Source organism: Rhinoraja longicauda, unplaced genomic scaffold (genome assembly GCF_053455715.1).
Source record: "Rhinoraja longicauda isolate Sanriku21f unplaced genomic scaffold, sRhiLon1.1 Scf001610, whole genome shotgun sequence".
In the NCBI taxonomy this organism is placed as follows: Eukaryota; Metazoa; Chordata; class Chondrichthyes; order Rajiformes; family Arhynchobatidae; genus Rhinoraja; species Rhinoraja longicauda.
The window spans coordinates 1-12,500 of record NW_027602825.1 but is presented as its reverse complement, the minus strand read 5'-3'; the positions used below and the strand labels follow the sequence as shown (position 1 = coordinate 12,500).

At 58.5% G+C, this 12,500-nt stretch overlaps 1 protein-coding gene across 1 annotated transcript in view; it reads left to right on the top strand.

The window, feature by feature from the left end:
- The window catches only part of LOC144591729 (striated muscle-specific serine/threonine-protein kinase-like), a gene marked incomplete at both ends in the record, with an annotated part of 22,099 nt that extends 12,772 nt beyond the window's left edge, over window positions 1-9,327 (top strand). The window contains 3 exons of the mRNA XM_078395760.1: window positions 1,997-2,039; window positions 2,723-2,797; window positions 6,573-9,327. Coding sequence (XP_078251886.1) covers window positions 1,997-2,039; window positions 2,723-2,797; window positions 6,573-9,327 — 2,873 coding nt within the window. The remainder of the gene's footprint in view (window positions 1-1,996; window positions 2,040-2,722; window positions 2,798-6,572) is intronic.
- Between the last annotated feature and the right edge of the window lie 3,173 nt (window positions 9,328-12,500).

Sequence of the window (12,500 nt, the reverse complement as noted above, 5' to 3'; positions counted from 1 at the left end):
CACCCAGCACCCACCCACACCCAGCACCCACCCACACCCAGCACCCACCCACCCACACACACCCAGCACCCACCCACCCATCCACACCCAGCACCCACCCACCCACCCACACCCAGCACCCACCCACACACACACCCAGCACCCACCCACACACACACCCAGCACCCACACACACCCAGCACCCACCCACCCACCCACACCCAGCACCCACCCACCCACCCACACCCAGCACCCACCCACCCATCCACACCCAGCACCCACCCACCCACCCACACCCAGCACCCACACACACCCAGCACCCACCCACACCCAGCACCCACCCACACCCAGCACCCACCCACCCACACCCAGCACCCACACACACCCAGCACCCACCCACACACACCTAGCACCCACCCACCCACACCCAGCACCCACCCACACCCAGCACCCACCCACCCACACCCAGCACCCACCCACCCACACCCAGCACCCACCCACACCCAGCACCCACCCACACCCAGCACCCACCCACCCACACCCAGCACCCACCCACCCACACCCAGCACCCACCCACACCCAGCACCCACCCACACCCAGCACCCACCCACCCACACCCAGCACCCACCCACCCACACCCTGCACCCACCCACCCACACCCAGCACCTACCGCCCCACACCTTCCTGCTTCACTCCCGAACACTAACACTATCCTACACACACTGTCAAGCAGAGAAGATTTACGAGGATGTTGCCAGGACTAGAGGGTGTGAGCTACAGGGAGAGGTTGAGCAGGCTGGGTCTCTATTCCATGGAGCGCAGGAGGATGAGGGGTGATCTTATAGAGATGTACAAAATCATGAGAGGAATAGATCGGGTAGATGCACAGAGTCTCTTGCCCAGAGTAGGGGAATCGAGGACCAGAGGACACAGGTTCAAGGTGAAGGGGAAAAGATTTAATGGGAAACTATAATGGGTAACTTTTCCACACAGAGGGTGGTGGGTGTATGGAACGAGCTGCCGGAGGAGGTAGTTGAGGCTGGGACTATCCCATCGTTTAAGAAACAGTTGGACAGGTACATGGAAAGGACAGGTTTGGAGGGATATGGACCAAGCGCAGGCAGGTGGGACTAGTGTAGCTGGGACATTGTTGGCCGGTGTGGGCGAGTTGGGCCGAAGGGCCTGTTTCCACACTGTATCACTCTGTGACTCTATGACTTGGGGTCATTTACAATATTACCAAAGCCAATTAACCTTCAAACCTGTATGTCTTTGGATTAGATAGAGCTCTCAGGGCTAGTGGAATCAAGGGATATGGGGAGAAGGCAGGAACGGGTTACTGATTGTGGATGATCAGCCATGATCACAGTGAATGGCGGTGCTGGCTCGAAGGGGCCGAATTCTTGCTATTGAGGGCGTGCAGCGTAGGTTTACCAGGTTAATTCCCGGAATGGCGGGACTGTCATATGTTGAAAGACCGGAGCGACTAGGCTTGTATACACTGGAATTTAGAAGGATGAGAGGGGATCTTATCGAAACGAATAAGATTATTAAGGGGTTGGACACGTTAGAGGCAGGAAACATGTTCCCAATGTTGGGGGAGTCCAGAACCAGGGGCCACAGTTTAAGAATAAGGGGTAGGCCATTTAGAACTGAGATGAGGAAAAACTTTTTCAGTCAGAGAGTTGTGAATCTGTGGAATTCTCTGCCTCAGAAGGCAGTGGAGGCCAATTCTCTGAATGCATTCAAGAGCGAGCTGGATAGAGCTCTTAATGATAGCGGAGTCAGGGGGTATGGGGAGAAGGCAGGAACGGGGTACTGATTGTGGATGATCAGCCATGATACCTGGCTGGGTAATTAGTTGTGAATGGCAGTGTGGCCAAGGTGCTCACTGCTGCCCCTAGGCACGGCCAGAGGTATTGCAGGGAGTCAGTGCAGTGTCGTTTATCGTCACGTGTGCTGAGGTACAGCGGAAACCTGCCCCATCGTCTCACTCTGTGCTTCCATTTAATTTCAGCCGCCCGTCTGCCGAGGATTGTCTGCACCACGTCTGGTTCTCAGTGAGTGTCGTCTCGGGGGTCAGTCAGGCTCTTGTAGACGAAACGTACACACGCATAGGGACACACGTACGCAAGTACGCACACATGCACATACGCACACACACGCGCACACACACGAACACGCGCACACACGCAAGCACGCACACACATGCACATACGCACGCACGCACAAACGCACGCACGCAGGCGCGCACACACACAACACACAACACACACACACTCACACACACATGCCACACGCGCACACGCACACACCCACCCAAATGCACACGCACATGCACAAACGCACACACATACACACACGCACACACACACACACACTTTAGACTTAACTTTAGTTAATAAATTAATAATTTCACACGTGATAGCAGCAGAATTAGGCCATTCGGCCCTTTGAGTCTACTCTGCCATTCAATCACGGCTGATCTATCTCTCCCTCCTAACCCCATTCTCCTGCCTTCTCTCCATAGCCCCCTGACCCCCGTATGGCGGTAATTCTGCTCCGATCGCTGCTGAGCTGATGAGCCTGTCCCCCCCCCTGCCTGCCCCCCCCTGCCTGCCCGCCCCCCTGCCCCCCCCTGCCTGCTCCCCCCCTGCCTAGCCCCCCCCCTGCCTGCTCCCCCCCTGCCTAGCCCCCCCCCTGCCTGTCTCCTCATGACTGCTGTTCCACTTGTACGTTGCAGAGTGGCGTCGAGCTGGAGGGAAAGCTGATCGACACGGAACCCCTGAGGTCTCTGGTTTCACGGAGAAAATGGCAGGTAGAAACATAGAAACATAGACAACAGGTGCAGGAGGAGGCCACTCGGCCCTTCCAGCCAGCACCGCCATTCAGTATGATATTCTTGCTATTGAGGGCGTGCAGCGTAGGTTTACTAGGTTAATTCCCGGAATGGCGGGACTGTCATATGCTGAAAGACTTGGGCGACTAGGCTTATATACACTGGAATTTAGAAGGATGAGAGGAGATCTTATCGAAACGTATAAGATTATTAAGGGGTTGGACACGTTAGAGGCAGGAAACATGTTCCCAATGTTGGGGGAGTCCAGAACCAGGGGCCACAGTTTAAGAATAAGGGGTCGGCCATTTAGATCTGAGATGAGGAAAAACGTTTTCAGTCAGAGAGTTGTGAATCTGTGGAATTCTCTGCCTCAGAAGGCAGTGGAGGCCAATTCTCTGAATGCATTCAAGAGAGAGCTGGATAGAGCTTTTAAGGATAGCGGAGTCAGGGGGTATGGGGAGAAGGCAGGAACGGGGTACTGATTGAGAATGATCAGCCATGATCACATTGAATGGCGGTGCTGGCTCAATGGGCCGAATGGCCTCCTCCTGCACCTATTGTCTATTGTCTATTGATCATGGCTGATCATCCACAATCAGTACCCCGTTCCTGCCTTCTCCCCGTACCCCCTGATTCCGTTGGCCCTGAGAGCTCTATCTATCTCTCTCTCGGAAGCATCCGCTGAGATGGACCTGCTGTTAGATGTCCCTCCATCGTTCGCACCGTCTCCGTTCCTGGTCGTCGGGACGGCCGTTCCGACACGCGTATCTCACGGTGCCGCCCAGCAGGGGGGGGCAGGCCCTTCAGCCCATCGTCCCCATGCCGACCTCTTTGGGGCTATCCACCTGAGGGGCGGCACGGTGGCGCAGTGGGTAGAGCTGCTGCCTCACAGCGCCGGAGACCCGGGTTCCATCCCGACCACGGGCGCTGTCTGTACGGAGTTTGTACGTTCTCCCCGTGACCTGCGTGGGTTTTCTCCGAGATCTTCGGTTTCCTCCCACACTCCAAAGACGTGCAGGTTTGTAGGTTAATTGGCTTGGTGTAAATGTAAAAATTGTCCCCTAGTGTGTGTGGGATAGTGGTAGTGTGTGGGGATCGCTGGTCGGCGCGGACCCGGTGGGCCGAAGGGCCTGTTTCCGCGCTGTATCTCTAAACATGCAAAGCAAAGCTTTTCACTGTACCTCGGTACAGGTGAGAAAGATGAGCCTGGGGCTGGAGCTGTGGGTTCTCAGGCTTCTGTACCTCCTGTCCGATGTTAGCAGTGAGGAGAATGCACGTCCCGGATGGTCTTAAGGTCATAAGGGTTAGGAGCAGAATTAGGCCATTCGGCCCATCGAGTCTACTCCGCCATTCAATCACGGCTGATCTATCTCTCCCTCCTAACCCCATTCTCCTGCCTTCTCCCCATAACCCCTGACACCCGCAAGAATCTATCTATCTCTGTCTTAAAAATACCCACTGACTTGTGGCCTCCACAGCCGTCTGTGGCAAAGAATCCCACAGATTCACCACCCTCTGACTAAAGAAATTCCTCCTCATCTCCTTCCTAAAGGAACGTCCTTTAATTCTGAGGCTGTGCCACCTGGTCCTAGACTCTCCCACTAGTGGAAACATCCTCCCCACATCCACTCTGTCCAGGCCGCTCACTATTCTGTACGTTTCAATCAGGTCCCCCCTCATCCTTCTAAACTCCAGCGAGTACAGGCCCAGTGCCCACAAACGCTCATCATATGTTAACCCACTCATTCCTGGGATCGTTCTTGTAAACCTCCTCTGGACCCTCTCCAGAGCCGGCACATCCTTCCTCGGATACGGGGCCCAAAACTGCTCACAGTTACTCCACATGTGGCCTGACCAGCGCCTTGTCCAGCCTCAGTATCACACACACCCCTGTTTGTACATACAAGACCTCTCGAAATAAATGCTGCCATTGAGTTTGCTTTCTTTACTACTGATTCACCTTGCAGATTAACTGTTTGGGAATCCCGCACCAGCTCACCCAAGTCCCTTTGCTCCTCCGATTTCTGGATTCTCTCCCCATTTAGAAAATAGTCTTCGCCTTTTATTCCCACGACCAAAATGCACGCCTCCACACTTTGCCCCACCATGTTCCACCTGCCACTTCTCTGTCCACTCTCCCAACCTTTCCACGTCCTTCTGCAGAGTCCCTGCTCTCTCTACACCACCTTCCCCTCCCGCCTATTCTCGTGTCGTCCGCAAACTTGACCACAAAGCCTTCAATCCCCTTGTCCAAATCATTAATGTAGATCGTGGAGAGTATCGGCCCCAGCACCAAGCCCTGGGGAACTCCGCCAGTCGCTGGTGAGGATCGTTGACAATGGATCAGTGTGTAGATTATTTTGTTGGAGGAGAGAGTGTGGAAAAGAACTGCAGGTGCTGCTTTAAGTCGAGGCGGACACAAAGTGCCGGAGTAACTCAGCGGGTCAGGCAACGTCTCTGGAGAGAAGGAATGGGTGACGTTTCGGGCCGAGACCCTCCTTCAGACTTCAAACCAGACCTACACTGTCCGGGCCTACACTGTCCGGACCTACACTGTCCGGGCCTACACTGTCCGGGCCTACACTGTCCGGGCCTACACTGTCCGGGCCTACACTGTCCGGGCCTACACTGTCCGGGCCTACACTGTCCGGACCTACACTGTCCGGGCCTACAGTGTCTGGGCCTACACTGTCCGGACCTACACTGTCCGGGCCTACAGTGTCCGGGCCTACAGTGTCCGGGCCTACACTGTCCGCACCTACACTGTCCGGGCCTACAGTGTCCGGGCCTACAGTGTCCGGGCCTACAGTGTCCGGGCCTACAGTGTCTGGGCCTACACTGTCCGGGCCCACAGTGTCTGGTCCTACAGTGTCCGGGCCTACAGCGTCCGGGCCTACAGTGTCTGGGCCTACAGTGTCTGGGCCTACAGTGTCCGGGCCTACACTGTCCGGGCCTACAGTGTCCGGTCCTACAGCGTCCGGGCCTACAACGCCCCCAGTGCCTAATATGGAACAAGGGCGGTCCCGTACGGGACAAACTAATTTAGCCCAAAATACGGGATGTCCCGGCTAATACGGGACTGTTGGCAACGCTAGTGGAGGTTGTGATGGGTGAAGTTTGGTTTAGATTAGAGACACAGCGTGTAACCAGGTCCTTAGACCCACTGAGTCTGCACTCGATGTATTCAAGACAATCCCATATTGTCGTTCTGCCGACTGGTTGGCGCGCGACAAAAGCTTTCCCCTGTACCTCGCTCGGCAAACTGAGCCGACCAGCGACCACCACACACACTGGGCACAATTCACAATCTACCGAAGCCAATTAGCCTACGATCCTGCACGGCTTTGGAGTGTGGGAGGAAACCGGAGCGCCCGGAGAAAACCCACGCGGTTCAATAGACAATAGGTGCAGGAGGAGGCCATTCGGCCTTTCGAGGCAGCACCGCCATTCAATGTGATCATGGTCACGGGGAGAATGTACAAACTCCGCACAGACAGTGCCCGCAGTCGGGATCGAACCCGGGTCTCCGGCGCTGTGAGGCAGCAGCTCCACCCGCTGCGCCACCGTGCCGAAGGTTCTGATGGGTCAGGTTCTATATATGCAATAGGCAATAGGTGCAGGAGCAGGCCATTCGGCCCTTTGAGCCAGCACGGCCATCTGGTGGGTCAGGGCCTTGTTTGGGTTGAGTTTGGATGGGCCTGGGCCTGGTGATGAGGTCAAGGTTTAACGACTGGTCTTTCTGTGGTCTCTGCAGCGCTCCCTCATCAGCTACAAGTCCTCCATGGTGGTGAGGTCCATCCCTGACGTTCTGGCCGACCCCTCGGGCCCGCCCAGCCTGGGCCTGCCCCGCCAACTGCGAGATCCCCGCCTGTCCTCGTCCTCGGACTCCGACGAGATCGACGAGCTGCCGCTGCTGCCGATGCCGGCGTCGCCGGAGTTCCGGGCATCCCGCCGGCCCCTCCGCCACCTCCGGGAACAGGCCCAGGCCGAGGCCCAGGCCCAGGAGGAGGAGGAGCAGCGACGGACAGGGCCGCAGGGCGCGGATGCGGGGGACCAGAGGCCTACTCAGGCCCCGCGCGAGATGGAGACGGAGACGGGGCCCCAGGCTCCCGCCAGGCCCGGCCCCAAGGCCCCGGCCAGGAAAAGGCTTCCTCCCCCCACCGAGGCAGGGCCCGTCGATTCGTCGGACGAAGAGGCCCCACAGGCCGGTGGAGGGGGGCCCAGCAGGGAGGCCGCGGACTGGCCCCCGGCCCATTCCTCGGCCTCCCGGCGGAGGGGGGACTTCCGCAGGGGGAGCTCGGCCGACTCGGCCCTGGCCTTGCTGGGGGCGGACGGGAGCCTGGGGCTGGAGGCCGAGACCGGGGCCCAGCTCTCGCCAGCGGGGGGAGGCCTGAAGAAATCGGTGTCGATGGAGCTGCCGCGACGAAGTCCCAGTCCCAGCCCCCGCCGGCCGGACGAGGGGCCGGGGGGAAGACGCCGGGCCGGGCCTGCCTCCGAGGACTACAGCCTGAAGCTGGAGTTGCTACGACAACGGCTGCTGAGGGGAGGCTCGGTGGACAACAAGATGAGCGGCCTGCGGGGCCCCCTGCTGGAGCACCTGGGCCTGCCCGACGACGAGCCCCAGCGCCTGGGCCCGCTGCCACTCGAGCGGCAGACTCTGAGGCCTCCTAGGCCCGACAAGCAGTCCCGCCTGGCCCGCGCGGCCTCCAGTGACAGCGCCCCCATGCAGGAGGAGCCCGAGCGGCGGGCACTGCGCAAGACGGCCTCCTTCTCGCAGGCCGAGCCCCCCACCTTGCACCGCAGGCTCGGCGCCCCCCTGGAGATCCCCCTGCAGCCAGCCGGCCCTCGGGCCCCCAGCCCCGAGCTCCAGTTCCCCCTGAAGGAGTCCCCGTCCCTGTCGGCCCTGACCGAGCCCCTCTCCTCCAGGCCCGTCACCCCGGTCAGGGCGAGCAGGCCGCAGGAGGCCCGGCCCCTCACCCCTCACATACAGGTGGTCCCCGCCCCAAAGGAGGCCGACGGGCCTTGCACCAAGGTCATGATCGGCAGGACAGCTGTCGTCACCCATAGCAACCTGACCGTTGACCCCAAACCCGAGCCTCCCTCAACCCCGGCCAGGCCTGACCCGACTGTAGAACTGACTAGGCCCAAGCCTACTGTAGGCCTGCCCTGGTCCCAGACGACTGTTGAACTGACAAGGCCGAAGCCCATATTAGGCCAGGCCAGGCCTGACCCGACCTTAGATCTGACTAGGCCCAAGCCTATTGTAGGCCAGGCCAGGCTTCAGCCCATTGTAGAACTGATCAGGCCCAAGCCTATGCTAGGCCAGGCTAAACCCCAGCCCATCTTAGACCAGGCCAGGCTCAAACCTACTTTAGAACAGGCCAGGCCCCAGCCTACGTTAGCCCAGGCAAGGCCTGAGCCGCCCTCACCCCTTCGCACAGACAGGCCCTTCACCCCACCGGCCCCTGAGGGGACGATGGTGGAGGGATCGAACTCCAGGCCAGTCCCCGGGCGGGCAGAACCCCCTAGGCCCCTCCCCCTGCCGGAGGGCAAGTCCCCAGCGACCGCCCACCAAGTAGGCCCGGCCCCCCCGGCCGAGCCGGTCGCCATCACCCCACCTCCAGGCTTCAGGTCGACGGATCGGGATGAGGATGAGGAGGAGGAGAGGCAGGGGAAGGCGAGGCTAGGCCCGGAAGCCTGGGCCCCTCCGGTGAGGGAGAAGGCCTCGAGCGTGGCCCAGTCCCTCAACGTCGACGACATGGAGTCGGAGGAAGTGTTCGAGGCGAGGTTTAAGAGGGGCAAGGAATCCTCGCTCAGCCGGAGTCTGAAGCAGCTGATTAGGCCGCGATCCGAGGAGAAGATGGAGCCTGGGCGGCCTGCCTCCGCCAGCAGGGACCTCCGCTACCGCCCCGGGGCCACCGGGCAGCCCCTACAGCTCGAGCCCAAGGCCCAGGAGCCAACCGCCAGGTCCCGGTCCGAGCAGAACATTCCGGAAGCCTCCAAGGACCGGGGCTTCATGCGCAAACTCTCGCTGAGGCTGAAGGGGGGCCCGGCGGAGGAGGAGAGGCCCCGGGAGGGCGAGGGAGGGGCCAGCAAGCACTCCTGGTCGTTGGGGAGAGGAGGAGGAGGAGGGTCGAAGGAGGTGGGGGAGGGGGAGGGGGAGGAGACCGGCGGCCCCTCGAGGAAGAAGGGCCCCAAGAGCTCGCCGGGCCTGACGGTCAGGAGGAAGATCGAGTCCACCATCTCGGGGCTGTCCCTGAGGTTCGGACGTAGCCAGTCGGAGGAGAGGGTGCAGGAGGAGGCCCCAGCCCCGTGCCCCGGGCCCACCCAACGGGAGGCCAAGGAGAGCAAGAGGCCATTCCTCTCCCTGCTCAGGCGCTCCACGTCCGAGGCCGGGTCCCTGAAGAGAGTGGGGGTCCCCCAGAACCAACTGGCCGCCCAGACCGGGTCCGCACCATCCACAGAGTCTCTGCAGTCGGACGCCAGCCTGTCCAGCAAGCAGGAGAGAGGTAAGCGAGACCCCTCGTCAGTCCGGGGGGAGAAGGCAGGGGGAATGGTGGGGTTGGCAGGGAGAGGAAACAGGCCCTTCGGCCCACCGGGTCCGTGCCGACCAGCGATCACCCCGTACACAGTCTGAAGAAGGGTCTCGGCCCGAAACGTCACCCATTCCTTCTCTCCACAGATGCTGCCTGACCCGCTGAGTTACTCCAGCACTCTGTGAAACATCACCTATCCATGTTCTCCACAGATGCTGCCTGACCCGCTGATACAATAGACAATAGGTGCAGGAGGAGGCCATTCGGCCCCTCGAGCCAGCACCGCCATTCAATGTGATCATGGCTGATCATCCACAATCAGTACCCCGTTCCTGCCTTCTCCCCATACCTCCTGACTCCGCTATCCTTAAGAGCTCTATCTAGCTCTCTCTTGAATGCATTCAGAGAATTGGCCTCCACTGCCCTCTGAGGCAGAGAATTCCACAGATTCACAACTCTCTGACTGAAAAAGTTTTTCCTCATCTCCGTTCTAAATGGCCGACCCCTTATTCTTAAACTGTGGCCCCTGGTTCTGGACTCCCCCAACATTGGGAACATGTTTCCTGCCTCTAACGTGTCCAACCCCTTAATAATCTTATACGTTTCGATAAGATCTCCAGTTACTCCAGCACTCTGTGAAACGTCACCTATCCATGTTCTCCACAGATGCTGCCTGACCCGCTGAGTTACTCCAGCATTTTGTATCTGCCCCGTACATTAGCACTATACCACTATGGGCGGTCACGGTGGCGCAGCGGTAGAGTTGCTACCTTACAGCGAATGCAGCGCCGGAGACCCGGGTTCCATCCCGACTACGGGCGCTGTCTGTACGGAGTTTGTACGTTCTCCCCGTGACCTGCGTGGGTTTTCTCCGAGATCTTCGGTTTCCTCCCACACTCCAAAGACGTGCAGGTTTGTAGGTTAATTGGCTGGGCAAATGTAAAAATTGTCCCTAGTGTGTGTAGGATAGTGTTAGTGTGCGGGGATCGCTGGTCGACGCGGACCCGGTGGGCCGAAGGGCCTGTTTCCACACTGTATCTCTAAACCAGACCTACACACCAAGGACTATTGTTACATTTGCACCGAGCCAATTAACCTACAAACCCGCACGTCTTTGGAGTGTGGGAGGAAACCGGAGCGCCCGGAGAAAACCCTACTTGCAGTAGCCTGCGATACGTCCCATCTCTGTTAGTTTGCTTTAGAGATACAGTGCAGGTCAGGCCCTTCGGCCCACTGGGTCCGTGCCGACCAGTGATTACCCCGTACACTAGCACAGTCTCACATACACTAGGGACAATTTACACCAGTCCCACCTGCCTGCTCTTGGCCCATGCCCCTCCAAACCTGTCCTATCCATGTACCCATCCAAATGTCTCTATCAAATACTGTTTTCGTACCTGCCCCAACTACCTACCTTAAAGTTTAGTTTAGAGATACATCGTGGAAACATAGAAACATAGACAATAGGTGCAGGAGGAGGCCATTCGGCCCTTCGAGCCAGCACCACCATTCATTGTGATCATGGCTGATCATCCACAATCAGTAACCCGTGCCTGCCTTCTCCCCATATCCCTTGATTCCACTAGCCCCTAGAGCTCTATCTAACTCTCTCTTAAATTCATCCAGTGATTTGGCCTCCACTGCCCTCTGTGGCAGAGAATTCCACAAATTCACAACTCTCTGGATGAAAAAGTTCCTTCTCACCTCAGTTTTAAATGGCCTCCCCTTTATTCTTAGACTGTGTGGCCCCTGGTTCTGGACTCTCCCAACATTGGGAACATTTTTCCTGCATCTAGCTTGTCCAGTCCTTTTATAATTTTATACGTCTCTATAAGATCCCCTCTCATCCTTCTAAACTCCAGTGAATACAAGCCCAGTCTTTCCAATCTTTCCTCATATGACAGTCCCGCCATCCCGGGGATTAACCTGGTCAACCTACGCTGCACTGCCTCAATAGAAAGGACGTCCTTCCTCAAATTAGGAGACCAAAACTGCACACAGTACTCCAGGTGCGGTCTCACCAGGGCCCTGTACAACTGCAGAAGAACCTCTTTACTCCTATACTGAAATCCTCTTGTTATGAAGCCCAACATGCCGTTAACTTTCTTCACTGCCTGCTGTACCTGCACGCCAACTTTCAGTGACTGGTGTACAAGGACACCCAGGTCTCGCTGCACTTCCCCCTTACCTAATCTGACACCATTGAGATAATAATCTGCCTCCTTGTTTCTGCCGCCAAAGTGGATAACCTCACATTCTTAAACAGGCCTTCGGCCCACCGAGTCTGTGCTGACCAGCGAGCACTATCCTAGGACTTTTTTAGAGAGTTTCTCCTCCCTTTCTCCTGACAGTCTGAAGAAGGGTCTCGACCCGAAACGTCACCCATTCCTTCTCTCCAGAGATGCTGCCTGACCCGCTGAGTTACTCCCACTTTTTGTGTCCATCTACTGTACTCAATATTCATGGGCAATGCACCAAAGGTCTTCTTGGCCACCCTGTCTACCTGTGACGCCACTTTCAGGGGGCTGTGTACCTGTACTCCTAGATCCCTCTGCTCCACAACACTCCCTGTCTACCTGCGACGCCACTTTCAGGGGACAGTGTACCTGTGCTCCTAGATCCTCTGCTCCACAACACTCCCCTGTCTACCTGTGACCACTTTCAGGGGACAGTGTACCTGTACTCCTAGATCCCTCTGCTCTACAGGGGGGGTGAGGGTAAGAGGAGGGGAGGTGGGTGAGGGGCGGAGGGGGTGAGGGGGAGGGTGGGGAGGGGGTGAGAGGGGAGGGGAGGGGAGGGTGGTGGGGGGAGGGTGAGAGGGGTGGGGGGGTGAGGGTGTGAGGTGAGGGTAATTGGAGAGTGAGGGGAGGGAAAGGGGGGTGGGATGAGAGGGTGGGAAGAGGGTGGGGGGTTGGGGAGGGGTGCGGAGGGGGTAAGGGTGAGGGGGAGGTGAAGGGAGGGTAGGGGGTGAGAAGAGGGTGAGAGATGAGGGTGGGAGGGAGGGGTGGGGGGAGGGTGAGGGGGTTGCGGGAGGGGTGGTGAGGGGGGAGGGGGAGAGGGTAGGGGTTTGGGAAGAGGGTGGGGGGTTAGGGGAGGATGAGGGAGTGGGGGGGGTGAGGGGGGAGGAGAAGGGAGGGTAGGGGGTG